At 34.4% G+C, this 19,597-nt stretch overlaps 4 protein-coding genes across 5 annotated transcripts; 2 read left to right on the forward strand and 2 right to left on the reverse strand.

Annotated features, from left to right (window-relative positions):
* The first annotated feature begins 1,247 nt into the window (after window positions 1–1,247).
* LOC112744969 (uncharacterized) lies at window positions 1,248–3,841 on the forward strand. The gene is made up of 4 exons (XM_072234242.1): window positions 1,248–1,839; window positions 2,398–2,588; window positions 2,685–2,748; window positions 3,103–3,841. Exons 2-4 carry the CDS (start codon window positions 2,431–2,433, stop codon window positions 3,397–3,399), a joined length of 519 nt encoding a protein of 172 aa, XP_072090343.1. The 5' UTR covers window positions 1,248–1,839; window positions 2,398–2,430; the 3' UTR covers window positions 3,400–3,841.
* A 1,089-nt stretch (window positions 3,842–4,930) lies between these two features.
* Window positions 4,931–6,832, reverse strand: LOC112744971 (ribulose bisphosphate carboxylase small subunit, chloroplastic 1). 2 transcript variants are annotated; one of them, XM_072234245.1, is made up of 3 exons: window positions 5,728–6,832; window positions 5,401–5,543; window positions 4,931–5,333 (listed from the first exon to the last, which is right to left on the reverse strand). In XM_072234245.1, exons 1-3 carry the CDS (start codon window positions 5,908–5,910, stop codon window positions 5,045–5,047), a joined length of 615 nt encoding a protein of 204 aa, XP_072090346.1. In that variant the 5' UTR covers window positions 5,911–6,832; the 3' UTR covers window positions 4,931–5,044. The 2 variants fall into 2 exon arrangements, with proteins under 2 accessions (XP_072090346.1, XP_072090345.1); XM_072234244.1 differs by having other exon boundaries at window positions 5,409–5,543; window positions 5,728–6,045.
* A 1,144-nt stretch (window positions 6,833–7,976) lies between these two features.
* Window positions 7,977–8,864, reverse strand: LOC112744970 (large ribosomal subunit protein uL2mz, N-terminal part-like). Its single transcript, XM_072234243.1, has one exon. The coding sequence runs from the start codon at window positions 8,862–8,864 to the stop codon at window positions 8,229–8,231; it is 636 nt and encodes a 211-aa protein (XP_072090344.1). The 3' UTR covers window positions 7,977–8,228.
* An 8,691-nt stretch (window positions 8,865–17,555) lies between these two features.
* LOC112744972 (LOB domain-containing protein 41-like) lies at window positions 17,556–19,301 on the forward strand. Its single transcript, XM_072234246.1, has 2 exons — window positions 17,556–18,089; window positions 18,285–19,301. The coding sequence occupies exons 1-2, from the start codon at window positions 17,900–17,902 to the stop codon at window positions 19,016–19,018; spliced, it is 924 nt and encodes a 307-aa protein (XP_072090347.1). The 5' UTR covers window positions 17,556–17,899; the 3' UTR covers window positions 19,019–19,301.
* Window positions 19,302–19,597: the final 296 nt, after the last annotated feature.

The raw sequence follows: 19,597 nt of genomic DNA on the forward strand, positions 1-19,597 counted from the left end.
ATCTAAAATTCTGAATGCATGAGTGTGGACGCATGCTAATGGATTCATCATAACAAGAATAAGAACACACTCATGGTGTCTGATATCCATTCATTGATGGTTTAAAAAGTCAATGACACTTGTCACTTGGCACTTGTAACTCTTTTCTTAAAACTAAAGTGGTTGGCAACTTGGTTTCTTCAATCTCAGATGCTATAATAACAACAACAATAGCCGCTTATAACTTTAGCAATTACTCCTATAATATTCCAATTCTGGTAATGTTTAGTACTTTTGATTGATAATATGGCACTGCTAATTAAACATATATCTAACAAAAATTATTTTACTTTATTGAAATCATGAATATTAGGGTTAGTGTATTTTTTTTTTGGGGGAAAAAGGGTTAGTGTTTCATTCTTGTTTGGATATGGTTTAATCATTTGGGCCAATAATTTTTTTTCTCTTTTTATTAAGATTGTTTTTGTGAGATTTATTTAATTTAATATTTCTTGAGAGAGGTTAGTCATTTGGGGTTGATTTTTTTTATATGAAAAAAATATTAGTGTTTTTTTTTTGAAATAAAATTATTTGATATAATTACAGATGGGTGAATTTTGTAGGTGAGAAGTCAACACGTGGGGAGCATGTTGCAACACGTAGGGGCGTGATGGACACGTGGCAGCATCCTGGCCAACACGTGGGGGGCGTGTTGAAACACGTAGGAGCGTATTGAATGAATTCCACAATTCTGTAATACACTTCAAATATCAATATTTAATCAAGACATCATCTCTATTTCTATATTAAAAATAATTTCTGGTCATTTGGGTCTAATAATTTTTTTCTTATGAAAATTTCATTTTTTTAAGATTTATTTAATTTTTTTTTATTTTTATCATAAGATACACATATATTTAAAATACTAATATACATAAATTATAAAATATATAATCTAAAATAAAAATATGTCAAAAAATATATTGTGGTTAAAAGGAAAAAATAACTTTGAAAAGATTAAAACTTTTAAATTCTTAATATAATAGTGATATAATTTAACATTCTAATTGATATAATAAGAATATGATTTAATTATTAGTATTTGTAATTTTTGTGTATTTATTATTTTACATATTATTTTTGTGTGTCTCAAAAGAGTGAAAGACTAATATGCCACCTTCTTTATACTCCACTTTTGTTGCCATATTCAACTTTGATATGATTACTTGAATTTCTTTTATATTTTTATTGGGAGGCAAAATATGATTAGTTGATCACTATGTTTTCCAATGTGTTTGTTTGCTTCTTCTTTTTCTTTCTTTTCTTTTAAAAATGAAAAGTTTTTTTATATAAATTTAGCACAAAGCTAGGGTAAACATTTATAGTTAAAAGGAAATATAAATTAGAGAAAAAGACAAATAGGTCTCTGATTTTTTGTCCCGCGGATATTTTTGTCTTTGATCATTGAAAAATACTTTTAAGTTTCTGACCTTCACAAAATTTGGACGGATCAGTCCCTCCGTCCAAATGCCTCCGTCAGGGACTGATCCGTCCAAATACCTCCGTCAGGGACTGATCCGTCCAAATTTTGTGAAGGTCAGGGATTTAAAAGTATTTTTCAATGGTCAGGGACGAAAATATCCACGGGACAAAAGATCAGGACCTATCTGTCCTTTTCTCTATAAACTAATTCTTAAATATTTATTGACAAAAACGACGCCGTGTAAAACATTTTCCCTATGACCCTAACATTAATTGTGTGTGATATAAATAGGATCCAGCCATGTGTGAATGGTTCCTCTCACTCTCAGCTTCTGTTGGTTGATTTCTTGGTTTGGAGGACACCCCCTCAAAGCAAAGGTCTCTCTCTCTCTTCTTTGAACATGTTTTCTACCATTGATCTACTTGCATGTTACTTGTACTTTTGCTACTGTGTTCTTTATTTGACTCAATTTTGTTTGAGATTATGTATTGTGTTATGTGTTTGTTGTGTTTTTATTATTATCATTTCTGGAATCTGGAGATCTAATTGTTAAAATAAATAATTAAATAAAATTCTGTGATGGTTAGCTGTGATGCATTGATTTTAGCTGGTAAAGAAAACTTTTTTTTGTGTGTTATCCTCATAAAGGTTACAGCTTTTTCATTTCATGAACATAGATCTGCTGTTGATTTGAGCAAATTATTGTACCCATTTATTTGGTATTGGTAAAATGGTAATTAGGTTCAACACAAAATGTGATGCATTGTATAGATCAGGGTAGATAGATCTATTATCACATTGCTGGTGATAATGTTATCTATATGCTCTTGCCCCATTTGTAAATTAATTGAGATATCTGTGAGTAAGGGCATGTTGCAATTTTTGTTACACCTGCACATACATTTCTTGAATGCATTTTATTTTGTCTTGTTCAGGCGTTCTACTGTGGAATTTAGCCGGTTTTGAAGATGAATTGTTATAATCTTCAGCAGAACGCCTTCGCAGCCGGTGAAGAGTTGAGAGGTTCTCTCCCCATTACCGACCAGAATAGCCCGGTTTTTTGCCCTAAGCCACGCCGAGTTGCGGTGTTGAACATGCCGCTAAGGCCCTTTAGATGGCATTCAAGGTAACTCAAGTGCCGACGGTTCGCCTTTTCTTGGCATTATTGTGTTTGGTTCCCAGTGATGGTCTGATGATCTGTTGTGTTATGGTTTTGTTTCAGTCAACAAGCTGAGATTTCTGATTCAAAGGCTGGGGCAGATCTACTTGACATTATTCTCAAGCAGGTAAATGATTACTCTGTTGTAAATTTGTTGTCATGTCTCTCTATTGACCTAGGAGGATAAAGAATTACGATACGGGTAGAGTTTATCTATCATTGAACATGTTGATACCATGATGGTTTGTGCATTTTTTATGTTACACATGCTTTGTTCTTAATTTGGATTGCACTTCTTTTTCCCTCTTTCTTTGGTGTGCCAAGTAGCTGCTTCTGGATTCGAACGATTTTAAGCTCAGAGATGTAGCATTTCAGAAAAGTTGTAGTGATTGTGATGTCGTTTCGGTTTTTGCCATATTTGGTCATATCTTGACTAACTCTTTTCTCTTTTCTCTTTCTATTTTGTTGTATGTTTCAATAGGAGGGTAATGGGGAAGAATTTGCAAACCAGGTGGCCTCATCTCCTCCATATTTTTGTGGCTCCCCACCAGTTCGGGCTGCGAATCCCTTGATCCAAGATGCTCAATTTGGAGATGAAAAGCAGGCTCCTATATCTACAATTTTGTCACCATTAGGTTTAGCGTCTCCATCTTCAGCTTCTCACAAAGGAGGGTGTGTTAGGATGAAGTTTGGACTCAAACCGGCCGCAGTGAGGGTAGAAGGATTCAATTGCCTCGGCAGGGATCGCCAGAATTCCAGCATCCCAGCCGTCGCCTAAAAATTTGTCGAACTGTACATAGAAGGACCACTACTTAACCAGAGAGAATTTTGAGTGTTTTGGAAGGAATAAGAAATTCGGTTAGCCATGTATATAACATGTTTTTTGGATGCGGTGGTTATATCATCTTGACTATCTTTGTGAGTAACTGCAAAAAAGAAAAAAAAAATGCTAACCTTGTGTTCTTGAGAAGGTTTAATTTGCTATGTAAAGAGCACTTTTTTGTGTAATATAAGGCAGTTGTATCTAAGCTTCTCCTAATTTTATTTTGTTTTATTTTTTCTAGTGATCACCACAAGAGTGTCCTGTATAGAATTGGTGATAATGGCCATCTTCCTGTAATATTAGTTTTAGGCAACTTTTTAGAAGTAAGTTTATTTATGAACTAGTATTTTCTGTCTTATATGCAACATTTAAGTTATGAAGTTTATGGTTATCATTATTCATGCTTTTCGTCAATTTCTTCAGGTATGGTGATGATAAGGACCCTCTTCCTATGATTTGGCTAACATGATGCAAATGTTCCTGTCAATTATATCCTCTCAATAAAAGTTTTGGAAAACCAAAAACAAAATATGCTGATATATTCAGAGACCAGAAAGAAAGCAAACTAAAGAAATTAGTCTTTTGTCATAAAAAAGTTACACAAAATGACACATTTTTAGCTTTTCATTAATAAATCATTTTGTTCTTTTTCTTTTCTTGTTTTTGGTTGATTAGCTTGCCATTTTCATTCAATAATATTATTGGTAATATACACAAATTACTAAACAATGAATATATTCATCAACTGTATTAAATATACAAAAAATAAATTAGTCATCCATATAAAATATATATTAGAATACAAAATATAAATTAAAAGTGAAAAAAATTCGTCAGCAAAAATATGTGGGACTATTGGCAGTACATGAGATGAAACTTCTTATCCTTTGCTCTATCTTATTAGAGTCTTTTCCACAAATGTAGCTATCATCAGAAGGGTCCAGCATTGAATGAAAACCAGAAAGGGCACCAAAATAAGTTATTATCTATCACTATTCACACTTCACAACTAACAACCGCTACATGATTAACCAGTTGGTAAGCCATGACTACCACCAAGAAAAAGTTCCATAACAAGACAAATAGAGAATGGACTTTGAGATTGATTATATCAGCCATTTGTTGGAATTTTCGTTGCTTCAGCATAAACTTTAGCATTTTGGCAGCACTAGAGATTGGTTATAATGTATATCTTCTTAACATGATTTGATTACTTTTAGAAAGAAGAATACAACAATGTCTATTTCATTTTGAACCTTTAGCAGCTTTAGGACAACATGCATACACATTGAAGTTATTTCATTTTGCCAAGGTTGACTTCTAAATTATGCCAATTTATGTTCTTGTCTTGATGCATTTTGCTGGAGGACAAAGTTGTGAAACTGAATTTAACTTATAGCATATACATTCATAAAGTAAGCACTTATTCATTACTAGTTCTCATATCATATCCATTCACCATCATTTGAAGATCCAAGAACAGAGATTAAAAACACAGCATGACATTTCTCAGAAAGAAAATGCAGGACACTAAGTGGGAAATATATAGGTTCTTATAATGTTCTAAGTAAAATTGAAACAAACCCAGATCCCAAATAAATTAAAGGAAGAAGAAGGTGGCTACAAATGCCCCTCTTTTTAAGTTGTAAATATCAAATTTAATAGCCCGGGGGCTTGTAGGCAATGAAACTGATGCACTGCACTTGGCGAACGTTGTCGAATCCGATGATACGGATGAAGGCAGATGGGTAGGCTGCCTTGGCCTCCTGAAGCTCCTTGATGACCTGACCGGAGTCGGTGCAGCCGAACATAGGCAGCTTCCACATGGTCCAGTAGCGTCCGTCATAGTATCCGGGTGATCTGTGATTCTCACGGTAGACAAAGCCATGCTATAAAACACAACATATCAGACATCATATTCAAAACAAAAGGGTCTGCATCAAGAGACAAAAGAACAAGGATACCTCCAATTCGAATTCCAAGCAGGGAACCCATCCCTTCCTGAGAAGGTAATCTACTTCCTTTCTCAATTGTTCGTCTGTGAGATCTGGCAGGTATGAGAGAGTCTCGAACTTCTTCTTGCCAACTGGTGGCCACACCTAGTAATTCATAGTAATCATGCATAAGCTCAATCCTATGTTTATGTCTTTATGATCAAGTATCTTAAACTCTAGCACATGATTTGATCCCTATTATTGTCTCATGATTAGTTCACTAGTGATGCATCAACAGAATTCATTGAATGTTTTATACATGATTCAACAAATAATTAAGCAATATTACCTGCATGCATTGCACTCTTCCACCGTTGTTGGCGACGGAGGTGATGTCATTGTTGGCCTTCCTGGTAACTGGGAAGCCAGCAAGGGACTTGAGGCCGGTGAATGGAGCCACCATGTTAGCCTGTGCCGGAGAGGCACGGCTAACGGTGGTCACGGCGGGGGAGGAAATCATGGAGGTTGCCATTTTTTCCTTTGTTCCTTCTTAGCTTTCACTATCTTAACTCTATAAGTTACTTACTACTATGCAAGTCTTCCACTAAAGCCTTGCTATATGTGATGGTTGAATTTGGATATTTCTCACAACATTGCAAGTTTTTTTTCTTCAATGCTAGCCATATCGTTGGGAACCAATGTGGCATTGCCACGTGGACCAAGGTCCACAATCTTATCTCTTTCATGGGAAGAACATAAATGTGTGATGGTGGTTATAAGTTGATTCATAATTCATTCTCCCTTTTTTAGTTGGATTGTAACTCTTAGATGGCTTTGTCAATTGTAATAGTGGCAAAAAGAGGAAACATGTTTACTTGGAAAATAAGATAAATACAAAAACATTCACATAGAGTTTCGCTCTGTTTTTTTAACTTTAAATCTTAGAGTCTTGTATATTGGCCTCATGCAATTTTGTAAATACCTATCATGCATGGTATGGGCTTGTTTGACCCATTCCTTGATTTGATGTAAATACAAACGTTAGAAAATTTCCGAATGGGGAAAAAAACAATGGGATGAACCTCTCAGCTGACAGTCCCTTATCAGTTTTGTTGGTTTGTTGAGAATGTGATCATGTCTTCATTCCAAATTTCAGAGAAACGTTTCTGCATTTCTCAATGTTCTTAATTTTGTATAGTTTTTATTGGATTTGTTTTACCACCACACAGAAGCAACGTAGTTAGAATGTGAAATTGTGAGCTGGGTGAAAGGGAGGATCAACCGATGATGCAGCTTCTTATACCTTATCATGCATGATTGGTTAATGGACAAGTATGTATTTTTAAAACATCAAGACCCACATTTTACTATACCATTCATACAAACCATACAATCATGACCAAAATGCAAGCCATAAAACACCTCTATTGCCTTATCTTTAAAGCACACTGCATGGATAATAATAATGTTGACATTTAATAATAATAATAACCATAATTATGTTCTTTTCAAGCTTGATAAGGTGAATCTGACTATTTAATGTATTAGAAGACTACAGCCAAGAGAAGAGATAATAAGATAAGGGACAAATTCGGCAGTGAAATTTAACCACTAATAAGCTGTTTACTATAGGTGAGAGTTGCTCTTGCGACTCTTAAAACAGTAATTGAATTCTCAAATTCTTATAACCCTATCAGCTGAGGTATGTAATGGTGTCTGCTAGTACGAATGTTCCTCATAATCGATAGAGAAGTTTGAGTTAGGCATCCTCTCTAAAATGAATAAATATCTGAATTATTCTAATTTGTATCCAACTCAGCAAGATGGTTACATTTCCTAACATAAAAGCATGAAGAAAGCAACATATAAAGAGGAACTAGTGGGATTCATAAGATACACCATCAGCATGAAAAATATCCAAATAAGATATTCTGCAAATTGCCTTCCCAAATACACCATCATCTTTCCAATCCTTCTAACAAATTAATATAACCATACATCCACTCTCCCTTCTTTAGAACCTCTTATAAAATACTTTTAATCTCTTCACCTGAACTACAAGACTCATACATTCTTTTGAACATGCTGACATTCACTGAACAGGGTTTTCAAAGATGAATGCATAGTACTAAGCCTATTAATTGGCCCCATTGATTTCCTTCAAGAATGCTAAACTGCGAAGAGTAGTCACTATTTCCTTATGCTCTGTGCTTCCTTGCTTACACTTTAGACCCAGCAATGCAGATTTCTATCAAAGAGAGTTCTTTATTTCAAGAATTCATTAATACCATCTTATCTAATTTGCATGCTGAACTGAGATCTTTGAAAACCGACATGAGTGGACCAAAGTCAATTATATATTTGCTAGTAAACTCAAAACATTGAGCTAGAAAGTGTTGCAATGATAACAACTATTGGGATTCAGCATCTAACTCCTGCTTAATGTAACAAAATTCTCTTTCCAGCTAATACACTACGTAATCATCTAACAATTTTAATACACACAAAAAAAAAAGAAAAAAAACACGTATGAACAGAAAATATAACTCTGGTTCAAAGCAGGAACCTCAAATTTGACACATTTCAAAAAGCTTTTCATACACAGAATCTAACAACAACACCATGTTAGATGATGTAGCTAGAAGCAATTCATATATATTTCACTTTGCAAAACCAAATTGTCGTCTCCTTATGCCTCAGAATTCAAGACAAACAAAATCTCAACTAAAATTTTCAGATGAAAGAAAAATAGAAGACTATGATTTTGAAATTAAGTGACAAATTTAGGTTTACAAGAGCGTGAAAGGGCCAATTTCTAGCACGAACCCTAATTCCTTTGCGCTCTGAACCCTATCGCGCGATGCCGTGCCAAGAAATTGCAGCTTTGCGCTTGTTCCTATGCGTCCACACGTCGTTGTTCTTCTTCCAGTTCCGAACCTCCAGCTTCTCCTCCCCTCTCGCTCGCGGCGCGAAGAACGATGCTCTCGACGCAACCACCGCAATCCTCGGCAACCCGAGGGGAAGCGATTCGGATCCAGATCCAGATGCAGAAGCAGAAGCTGCTTTTCCCTTTGGCGAGAACGCCGACAAGAACGCGTTCCTCGATGCTGAACCAGCGTGCTGCGGAGGCAGCATCAGATTGAATGCGAACACACCACGGATGTTGTTGTTGCCTTCGATGGAGTTATCGATCTGGAGCGATTTGCGCGACGGCTGAGCAAGGGCTTTCTCCGGCATGGCACGGCGGCGGACTCCTTCGGTCCATCGGACGAGGGCGATGCTGGAGGAGCGATTGGGATCGTACTCGATCCGCTCAACAATGCCCCCAGAGGAAGGTGCGGCGTTGCGCTTGAGATCAATGGTTCGCTGGAGGCGCTTGGCGCCGCCACCGCGGTGGAAGGAGGTTATGCGACCGGAAGAGTTGCGTCCGGCGGTCTTGCCGGTTCCGAAGGTGAACTGGCGAAGCGCTCTCTTCAGCGACGACATTGTTTGTAGGCCAAAGAAGCTGAGCTGAGTGCGAGCTTCGAGCGTGAAACCCTATTGCTACTCTTCCTAATCCACACGTGCCTTTTTTTTTTTTCATTAAATAATAAACAAGTAACTTTTTAATATATGAGAAAAGGACAAATAGGTCCCTGACCTTTTGCTCTGCAGACATTTTTGTCCCTAACCATTGAAAAATACTTTTAAGTCCCCAACTTTCACAAAACTTGGACGAATCAATCCCTGACGAAGGCATTTGGACGGATTAGTCCCTGACGGAGGCATTTGGACGGAGGGACTGATCCGTCCAAATTTTGTGAAGGTCAGGGACTTAAAAGTATTTTTCAATGGTCAGGGACAAAAATGTCCGCGGAACAAAAGATCAGGAACCTATTTATCCTTTTCTCTTAATATATATATATATATATATATACTCTTATCTATTATTTATCAATAATTTTCAGTGAATATTAATCAATTATTATGTTAGAAATGTAGATAGACTAAGGAAGTTAATGATAGGTTTTTTTTTGTTTTTTAAGAAAAATGTTTTGTCATTGAAAACTCAGGTACAGTCGACTTTATGTGAAGTTGATAGTTAAGAATTGTTAGATGATTTGATTGATTTGACTAAATTTTCATCTAACGACTCTCAGCTATAAACTTTACGTAAAGTCGACTGCACCTGAGTTTTTACCTTTATCAATTTGTTGTTAATGCTTTCAACTAAGCAATGAGAACTTGAGAATATGCATACGAAGAGTGATAAAGCAGTAAATTTTGTGATTTGTAATTATTAATTCGTTATTAATAATATTTTAATAATATAAAATTATATTTAATTGTGTGAAATTATTTTATTTTCTTTTATTTGTTAACCAGATTTTAATAAAAGTGTTAGCCCCTAAACTTTTTCTATAAATATTTATTTTTGGAGTGTTTTTCTTTTATTAGTTAAATACCGACCAGATTTTAATAGAAGTGTTGCTCTAGATTTTGTCTATACATATGACTAAATCCCCATAATGGTCCCCGAGATTGACGCCGTGCACCAAAATTGTCCCTGAGATTCCAACTGCACCAATTACGTCCCTGAGATTGGAAAAGTTGCACCATAGTGGTCCCTGACCCGTTTTCTGTTAACGGCGCGCTGACGTGGCTTGATGACGTGGATTTTTTGTGACACGTGTCACCTCATGGTTTGGCCACGTATAACGGTATGATAATGTGTCGGTCAACGACACGTGGCAAGCCGACGTGGATGGGTATGCCACGTGTCACAATGCTATTATGCCACGTGTCGCAATGCTATTTGTCCACGTGTCATCCACGATGTCATCGTTACATGTGCACCAAATTGGTCCCTTACTTTGCATCTAATGACTCATTTTAGTCCCTAAAATTGAATGTCGTGCACCAAATTAGTCCCTTCATCAGTTTTTTCTCATTTTTTTTATAAATTTAAAATTCTCATTATATATTTGAATACACTAATTTTAATTTTATCTTTTCACAAGTTATTTAAATACAAATGTTTTTATAAAATATTTTTAAAATATTAGTTTTAATTATACAATTTTTTTCTACAATATTTTATTAAAAGAATTATGTGACATATTGATATTGATTTAATAAAGAGTGTAAGTTAAGAGTTTAATAATATGGTATCTACTCCAACGAAGATTTAATGATTATCTTCATGTGAAGATACACCATTTTGACTATTGGATGATAGATTGTAGGGCTTGATTTTATTTGAAGTAAAAGTGTTACCTTTATTTAAAGTGTTGCTAAATAAATAAGTTACACTTTTTAAACAAGGATCATCATGAGAAGATGTTTTTGGCATTTTCATGGGAGTAGTTGCCTAATAATATTCCTTAATACAATTTTTTTAATATTTAACACTTTAATAAATATTTTAGGAATACTTGATAAGACACTTATTAACTAATATAAATTTATTATTCCCATCCATTTTAAGAATGTCCGATTTCCTATATAATTAACTTCTCACTAAATTAATAAGATAGATTTATACTGTCGATTATAATAATTCATTTTATCTATAACTTGTTAGGCGGCTTTTTCATATATTACACTATTAATTAATATAAGTACTTATTATAACTATGACTTGAACAATATTAAAACAGATACAAATAAACACAAGAGGCAATAATAAAGTTTTGGTTTTAGTTAACATGTACACCAATGATACAAGTTAACATTATTAATTAAAAAATTTATTATAAAATATGTATAATAAAAAATATAATTAAAATTAGTGTATAAAAAAATATTAAAAATTTTAAATTTATAAAAAAACGAGAAAAAACCGATGAAGGGACTAATTTGGTGCACGATATTCAATTTCAAGGACTAAAATGAGTCATTAGATGCAAAGTAAGGGACCAATTTGGTGCACATGTAACGATGACATCGTGGATGACACGTGGACAAATAGCATTGCGACACGTGACATAATCTGACACGTGGCAAAATAGCATTGTGACATGTGGCATACCCATCCATGTCAGCTTGCCACGTGTCGTTGACCGACACATCATCATATCGTTACACGTGGCCAAACCATGAAGTGACACGTGTCACCAAAAATCCACGTCATCAAGCCACGTCAGCGCGCCGTTAACGGAAAACGGGTCAGGGACCACTATGGTGCAAATTTTCCAATCTCAGGAACGTAATTGGTGCAATTGGAATATCAGGGACAATTTTGGTGCACGGTGTCAATCTCGGGGACCATTATGGGGATTTAGTCCTATACATATCTATATTTGGAGCTTGGACGTAATTTTTTTTGGTTTCCCACGGTATCCCCCAACCCGGCAGGTCAAGGACTAATCCGTCGCGGTACTGAGCTTGGACGTAATTTTTATTTTTATTTTTTTGGTCTGCGGTGGAACACTTCAACCGTATGTACGAAGCAAAAACATGGTCCTCTCAAAAGAAGGTCCAACAAGACCAAAAATGGTTTATGAAAAGTAATGGATTTATAACTGATCCAAAAATAAAATTTATGGGAGAACAGTAGGGCCTCATTCATGTTAGTCCACTCATCAACCCATTCATGTACACAGTTGACCTAACCGACCCAAAAAAAAAAAAACAAAAACACAGACACACAGTTGACCTTGTATGAATAATGCAACTATTTTATGATTCTTCTTAAGGATTCAAGTCTTTAACCTTATCGATAAAGTCGAGATTTAAGAACTTAATTAGGAGCCGAATATGGTTGGTATTATTTGCTTAATATAGTACTATAAGCAAGCAACTGGTCCATTCCACTAACGAGTAATAATCCAAATAAAAACAATTTCAGTTAAGTAATGAGTAATGATGACTAACAAAGTTTTTCTTTTCCCATTAATTAAGCATTGGATTCAATGAACCTAAAAGTAGAATTGGGTGGTGGTGGGATCCACAGGCAGAGGAACCTAGTTTGAGGCAGAGTCGTCGCCCATAGGAGTGAATATAAACCAGAAACCAGTGATTGGTTTTAAACAAAACCATGATTAGGATTAGCAATATAATAGTAATACTAATGAGGACGGTAATTAATTAATTAATGGAAGGATGGTTCCCAAAAACCGGGAGCTAAGCTAAGGTGGAAGGAAAGGTCCAAATAAATTGGCAAACAGATTTCAGATTATTTTAATGCCGCAATTTTCACATCCTAACCTAACTGCTAAGTGCACATTGCTCATCCCACGCGCCGTCTTTTCTTCATTACTGTATATATATTACGAGATTCTACTTAAACATTAAAATCAACTATTAATATAAAATATATTAAAATATAAATATATATTAAAAATAATTAATTTTAATATATAAATAATATTTTTAATTATCAAAATATTTTAATTTTTTTTTTCGAAATGTATGGAAGCCACAGCAGGCTAGCTAGCAGCTGTCCCCACTTTCCAGAACTAAAATTCTAATTATCTTAGCTTTACCCATTTTTCTCCTCATCCTTATCTTCGTTCACCCCTTCATCTATAAATGATAATACTATCCGAATATGCGAGTATTTACTCCGTCCCTATCTGTTTGGAGTGGATAATTATCCGCCCACACCGAGACAGATTTTTAATGAGACGAGTTATTGAAAAAAGCGGAACGGAGTAAAATTTAGATAATATCCGTCCTTACCCACCTCACTATATATATAATATATGTAAAATAATTAGTAAATGATTAATAATATTATATCATATTTAAATTTTTACTTTAATTTATGTTATATATGTGATGATAGTTATATAAATTTTGAAATTTAATTTTATTTATTAAATTTTAATAATTATAGAGACGGATAGAGGCGGGATGAATATCTACAATAACAAATTAGAATTCAACGTTTTATTACCCACAAGTAAAAGCGAAACGAATTTTATATGGATTATTGTATGACGAAACGGGATCGGATAAAATAAAAACCCGCCTCTACCCGCCCCGCCACCCCTACCTTTATTTGACTCGTGTTACACTGCAAATGTAAATGCAACTTGATGTACAACCCAAGAATATGCCGTTTAATAACATTGACAAGAAAAAAGAAGGAATAAAAATAAACAGATGAGAAAGAGGCAATCATTCATTCATGCATGCATGCATGCATAAATGTCGTGTAGGGGAGACGTGGCGGCTGAAAGGATCAATATATGAACGAAGCTATGATAGAAGATAGACAGATAAGAGTATGTGCTGTGACACTACATGTTCAACTCACTCACTGCCACATAACAATAACTGTGTCACCGCTCAGCAGCGCCGTATGCAAATTGTGCTTTTGCATTGCATGCTCTATGTTAGGAGTGAGCACAGATAGGGGGACCGATTATTCGTCCGAATTCGAACTGAATCAATTAAATTTGTTTTAGAATTAATGGATAATCGAGTCTAATTCGAATCAAACCGATAATTTTTGTTAGTAATTAGTTTAGGTATCGACTCTAGAGATGTAGAACCCGAATCAACCTACGAATTCGATAATATATTAATTAAATAAAAAATAAAAAATATATATGACTTTTTTATTAGACAAAAATTATTCACTATTAATATGTTTAGATTTTAATTAGTTTAGTTTTTAATGTATTTGGTATTTAACATGTTTGGATTATTTTTATTGATGTTACATATTTATTGTACTTGTTGAATTTTAAAGTTATCGGGTACCTAATTACCCGAACCGAACCAATCCATTTTTAATCGGTTTAGTTTAGTTTGGATACATATAAAAAAAATATAAATCTAAACCAAACCAAACTAATTACATTTTGATCAGTTCAATTCTAATTTTACCATAAATCCAAACCAAACCGATCTGTGCTCACGTCTACCCCATGCACCCTTCTAAATGTAGTGTAAAAATTACTATAATTTACTTGTGTTTTTTAGATTAATTTGCTAGAGCAGTGACGAGATGTTGATATAGATATAAAATGCTCGCATTGTTCATCAATCATTATGAAATGTATAATTAAGCATATAGACTACTACACTATACTCTATACAAGTCCTATATGATATAAGGATCCCTTTTTGATTCAAATGTGTCATAATATCCCATTTGAAAAATGTGAATGCCTGCCTTTTCTAAGAAGTAAATATCAAACATTACATAAACAAATTGAAATATGGGGAATTCGTATCCCATCCCAATAATGTCAACATGGCAACAGTGCATCTTGTCTTCTAAACAAAGTCACTTTTCTTTCCTCAAAAGTCCAAACTATTAGCAGCCGACCATTCAGTTTGCATTATTTTCATTACGCCTGCATTTAATTTAACCATAATTCCTTATTATTATATCATGTGCAACTATTCCTAAATATTTTAACCAAATATTCTTATATGTCACGTTCTTGTTCTTCCGCAACCCAACCTACCTTAGCGGTCAATAAGGTGGAAATTTACCTTCAGTCAATTTTATATAAAGTTATTTTTAAATAGCTGATACGTGTTATTATTTGATTTAAAAAAAATTAATTTATTTTATATAAAAAATTTTTTAAACAAATCAGTTTGGATAGATCAAATAACCACATTTAAAAGAAAATTTCAATTTTTTCAGCGAGTTATCTCTCAATCTTTTTTTAAATTTATCTTTTATTTTTATTTATTTAATTTTTGTTAAATATATGTACAAATTATTTGAAAAAGTAAAGTTTGGTATTCTGAACAAAAAAAAAACAAAATTTACGTTTTTTTTTGTATAAAAATGACGAAAAAAGAAAGGGAAAAAAATTAGAATTCACATAGAAGGAAGAAACTGAATTTGTGATACGAACAAAAAATTATAAATGGTACCATCTGTCTCTATTTCTATATTCCGGAGGAGCTTTGTTTTGTTTTCAATAAGTCAAATTTCAGTCGCTAAATTCCTTCTCTAACACATTTTAAATTAAGTTATAAAAATATGTTCAATTATAAATTTATAATTAAATTAAATTTCATGTTAATCAACTAATCAGATTTTATATTAGTTATAAAAAATTTAAAGAGAACGAATTTTAAAGACGTAACAAAGAAGAAAAGAGTAAAAGTAACGGTTTGATCCAACTTAATTAAATTATTTTTTCAAATCAAATAATAACACTATGTTAATAATTCAAAAATAATTTTATGTAAAGTAGACTGCAAGTGAATTTTTGTTGGTCAATAATGTTACCGATATAGCCATTAATTTATCAAAAATTTTACGAGATCAAATATTTTTTATTATTTAATTTTTTATTAGTTTTCATACAAATCGGTATGTATAAAGATTAGTTAAAATTTTGGTACAGTTAATTTCATATGAAATTGATAGCTGAGAATGATTAAATAATATTTTAGTTAAATTTATCAAATTATTTAACAAATTTTATTTATTAACTTTACATTAAGTTAACTACACCTAAATTTTAATCATAAAAATTACAAAATTACTATGTATACACCAAAATTAATCATTAATATATTTATGTATAAATATATATATATAATTTAATTTATTTTTAATATATATTTATATTTTAATAAATATTTTATACTCATATTTAATTTTAATTTATTAGCAGTATAATCGTAAAAGTTATTATATTTTACACATCTTATACTACTCAATGTTTGCTGCATTTTATTTTTATTTTTTTGAATTAATTTGTCTATTTAACATTTGTATTTGAGAGTGTTTTACGAACGTTGATGATATAGCAACCCCCAATTAGGACTCGACTAGACCAAAAAACCAACAGATTGGGAACATACACGTTTATGGTGACATATATAGGTGCTAGCTAGTTGAATGAATAAGTACGTAAGCAAGCTTAGTAGTTAATTATTAGTATATTAAGCACTTGATTAAATTTGAGGAAGTTAGGTATATTGATTTGTCACGTAGGATATGCATTTGATTAATTAGAACCAAAATGTAACGCACAACACAAGACACACTTGGCAATTGATTTGTGATCACATTCGGCAAAAGGCATTGGCTTCAACACTTGCTCGCATTCCTCAAGCGCGCCCACAGTCCGAAAGAGCAAAACCAGAAACCAGTGTCCTGTTTTTTAAGTAGCAAAAACCACTTCCCATTTAATTCCCGAAAACCAGGAGCTTTTCCCCTTAAAATAATATGGAGAAATCAAAGTTATCATGATTTGAAAAACCGCTATGCGTAGAGACACAGTGGACCCTGAGTCCTCAATATGTGGCGATTCGACCGCACTCTGTCACCTTATCGTGCCCGCCACGCGCCTCTTTCTCCTCTTCTCAATTCTCGTACCCTTCTGCATGCATATATATTCTCTTACCATTTTACCCTTCCATTTTTTAACTATTTGCCGCACTACATTCCAAAAAGGAAAATAAAATAAACAATAATGCTAGGTGAATCTAAAATTTTTATATAGATGTTGTTTATACTAGGCATTAGGATGTTTCTTTTTTCTGTAAATTGGATGATTCTAAAATTTATTTTTTGATTTATTATGTTTTAGGCATGGATCCCGCTAGGAAGATAATGGACTATTTGTACAATGTGTACTGGGTTATTGAGTTACAAAATGAACATCCGCATACTATCTAGAATAACCATCCGAGTACTAGGGATAATAAACATCTTCCTAAAAGATTAAATTGATTTTGGGGTTCACCAATGATGGAACTCTTGACCTTTCAAATCTAGCGCTCTAATACCGTATTATGATACCACTCATCCCAAAAGCTTCAGCTAATAGAAAAAAATTATACTAATAGTTATATCTCTAATACTCCATAAACTTTCATTGTATACATTGTTCAGTATTCCATTGGCTCTTCATACTTTTTCTTTAGGCATTTGAAGAGAGAAGAAGTATGAAAAGAGGAAAACTAATTGAATCAGTTTTCGTAATTCACGTTGCAATGATACTGAACGTATTTTTTTTTAATTTAAATATGGTAAAATATTTAATAACTAATATTTTAAATCATAAATAAATAAAACTAATTACTATATTTATAATTAATTAAGTTATTTTATTTTTAACTGATTTGGAATTGATTTCGTATTATTTTTCTAAAACAAAATGTAAAGGATATTTTGAAATATGGACAGTTAAAAATTGATATGTTGAAAATTTAAAAAAGTGAGTTGAATAATTTGCTATTTATGTTAAGTACGATGTACGGGGTGGTAATGTAAGGATTGTACGCTTATGCATGGTGAAAATTTGCAGTGGGATAAGTATCGGGGTAATTGGGAACTGAGATGCACGCGCTTGTAGAAGAGTGAGGTGAATGTGGATACTGGAAACCATGGTTTAAGTGTGTTGTTTATTGATTAAGTATATAATAATATGAATTAAAATGAATATAATAAGGTGGTAAACAAGAATTAGAAATGATAAGAAACAGCTGCCTCAAAAATCTAGGGACTCTATCTCTTCCAACCTCACACCACACACGCATATATAATAAACTTTTTCTCTAAAGCTTCTTCACTTATATTACCTCACAGAAAGAAAATCGATCAGGTGAAAATGCGGATGAGCTGTAATGGATGCAGGGTGCTGAGGAAAGGGTGTAGCGAGAATTGCAGCATAAGGCCATGTCTTCAGTGGATAAAGAGCCCAGAGTCACAAGCCAATGCCACCGTCTTCCTGGCCAAGTTCTACGGCCGCGCCGGCCTCATGAACCTCGTCAACGCTGGCCCCGAACACCTTCGTCCAGGTACCCTTCCTCCCCCCCCCCCTTTTTCTATTTTTTTTAAGATAAAAGATTCGAACTCGCAACCTCTTAATTGAGTATGGAAAGATTATGCCATTTCAACTATAACTCATTGGCGGTACCCTTCCTCCCTTTTTTTACATACATAATGAATTAATCATCAGCTTCCAAGATTTTAACAATCATGAATTGATGCAGCCATTTTTCGGTCCTTGCTGTACGAGGCATGCGGGAGGATAGTCAACCCAATCTACGGTTCCGTGGGCCTATTGTGGTCGGGCAGCTGGCAGCTCTGCCAGGCGGCAGTTGAAGCCGTCTTGAAAGGCGCGCCAATCACTCCCATCACCTCCGAAGCTGCCGCCAACGGCCGGGGCCCACCACTCAAAGCATACGACATACGCCACGTCACCAAGGACGACTCTAACTCCGCCCTCTCCACTCACAACCCCAGCCACCCACTCAAGACTCGCTCACGCAAGCGATCACACTCCCAGCCCAAGCCCAAGACCAAGCCCAACGCCCAGAAATTAACGACCACCGCCACTACAACTACCACCGCGTTGCTGAACGTTGACGAGGTCGTCAACCATTCCGCCAGTCTGGATCACGAGTCGTCGCTGAGTCACCAGTCCGAGTTGGTCACCGCCGCGGAAGGAGGAGGAGAGAGCAAAGAGAGAGAGAGTGAGAGCATCGTGTCGGTCGAGACTACCGCCGAGGCTGCTTCGGTTCTTTTCCGTGACGAGCCGGAGTCCAACCGGAAGCGCGTTGAGCGAACCGATGAGGACCGAAGCGGGCTTGGTCTAGACCTTACGCTTGGGTTCGAACCGGTTTCTTCTTCGGCACGTGCGGATCAGGTGGTTCCCGTTAAGAAGAGGAGGTTCGATTTGAAGGATTATGGTGAGATGGGGCTTGGGCTTGAATGCCCGGCTTGAGTGGTGGTGGTCCGGGTCAGCTCAATCAGTTTTGACTCAGTCAATCGGCTTTTGTTTTGTTTTAGTTTTTTCCTTTAACCTTTTTTTAATTAGTTTTTGTTTTTAAGGGGTTATTATTAACCCTTTCTTCTTGTGAATGTGAGTGATGATGTACAAAGTACAAACATGGATGCTAATGGTATGTAGAGGAAAATTTACATCTTCAAAAATGACAACCTTTAGTTGTCCATATATGTTAGTTTCGGCAGGCAGATAAATAATAATAAGGAAAAGTTTAGAGGCATCAACTTTATTAAAGAAAAGTATAAGAAAAGTGAGTTATTAGATTAAATTTTACACTAATCTCATATTATTGAACTTATCATTGATGACTATTTAATGACTAAAAATTACAAAAATTACTGTCCCGGTTACTCCTCTAATAATAATAGTAAATTAAAAATGACTCATGAGAAGCTAATATAGCCAAGAGCCACCGTAATGAAGCACGTCGTGGTCAATATTCAATAATGGGATATTTTGACCATTGAATTTTTTGTAGAAACAAGTGGGTTCCATGTAGTACTACCCTTTAATGTA

The sequence above is a fragment of the Arachis hypogaea genome, chromosome 4, assembly GCF_003086295.3.
Source record: "Arachis hypogaea cultivar Tifrunner chromosome 4, arahy.Tifrunner.gnm2.J5K5, whole genome shotgun sequence".
NCBI lineage: Eukaryota > Viridiplantae > Streptophyta > Magnoliopsida > Fabales > Fabaceae > Arachis > Arachis hypogaea.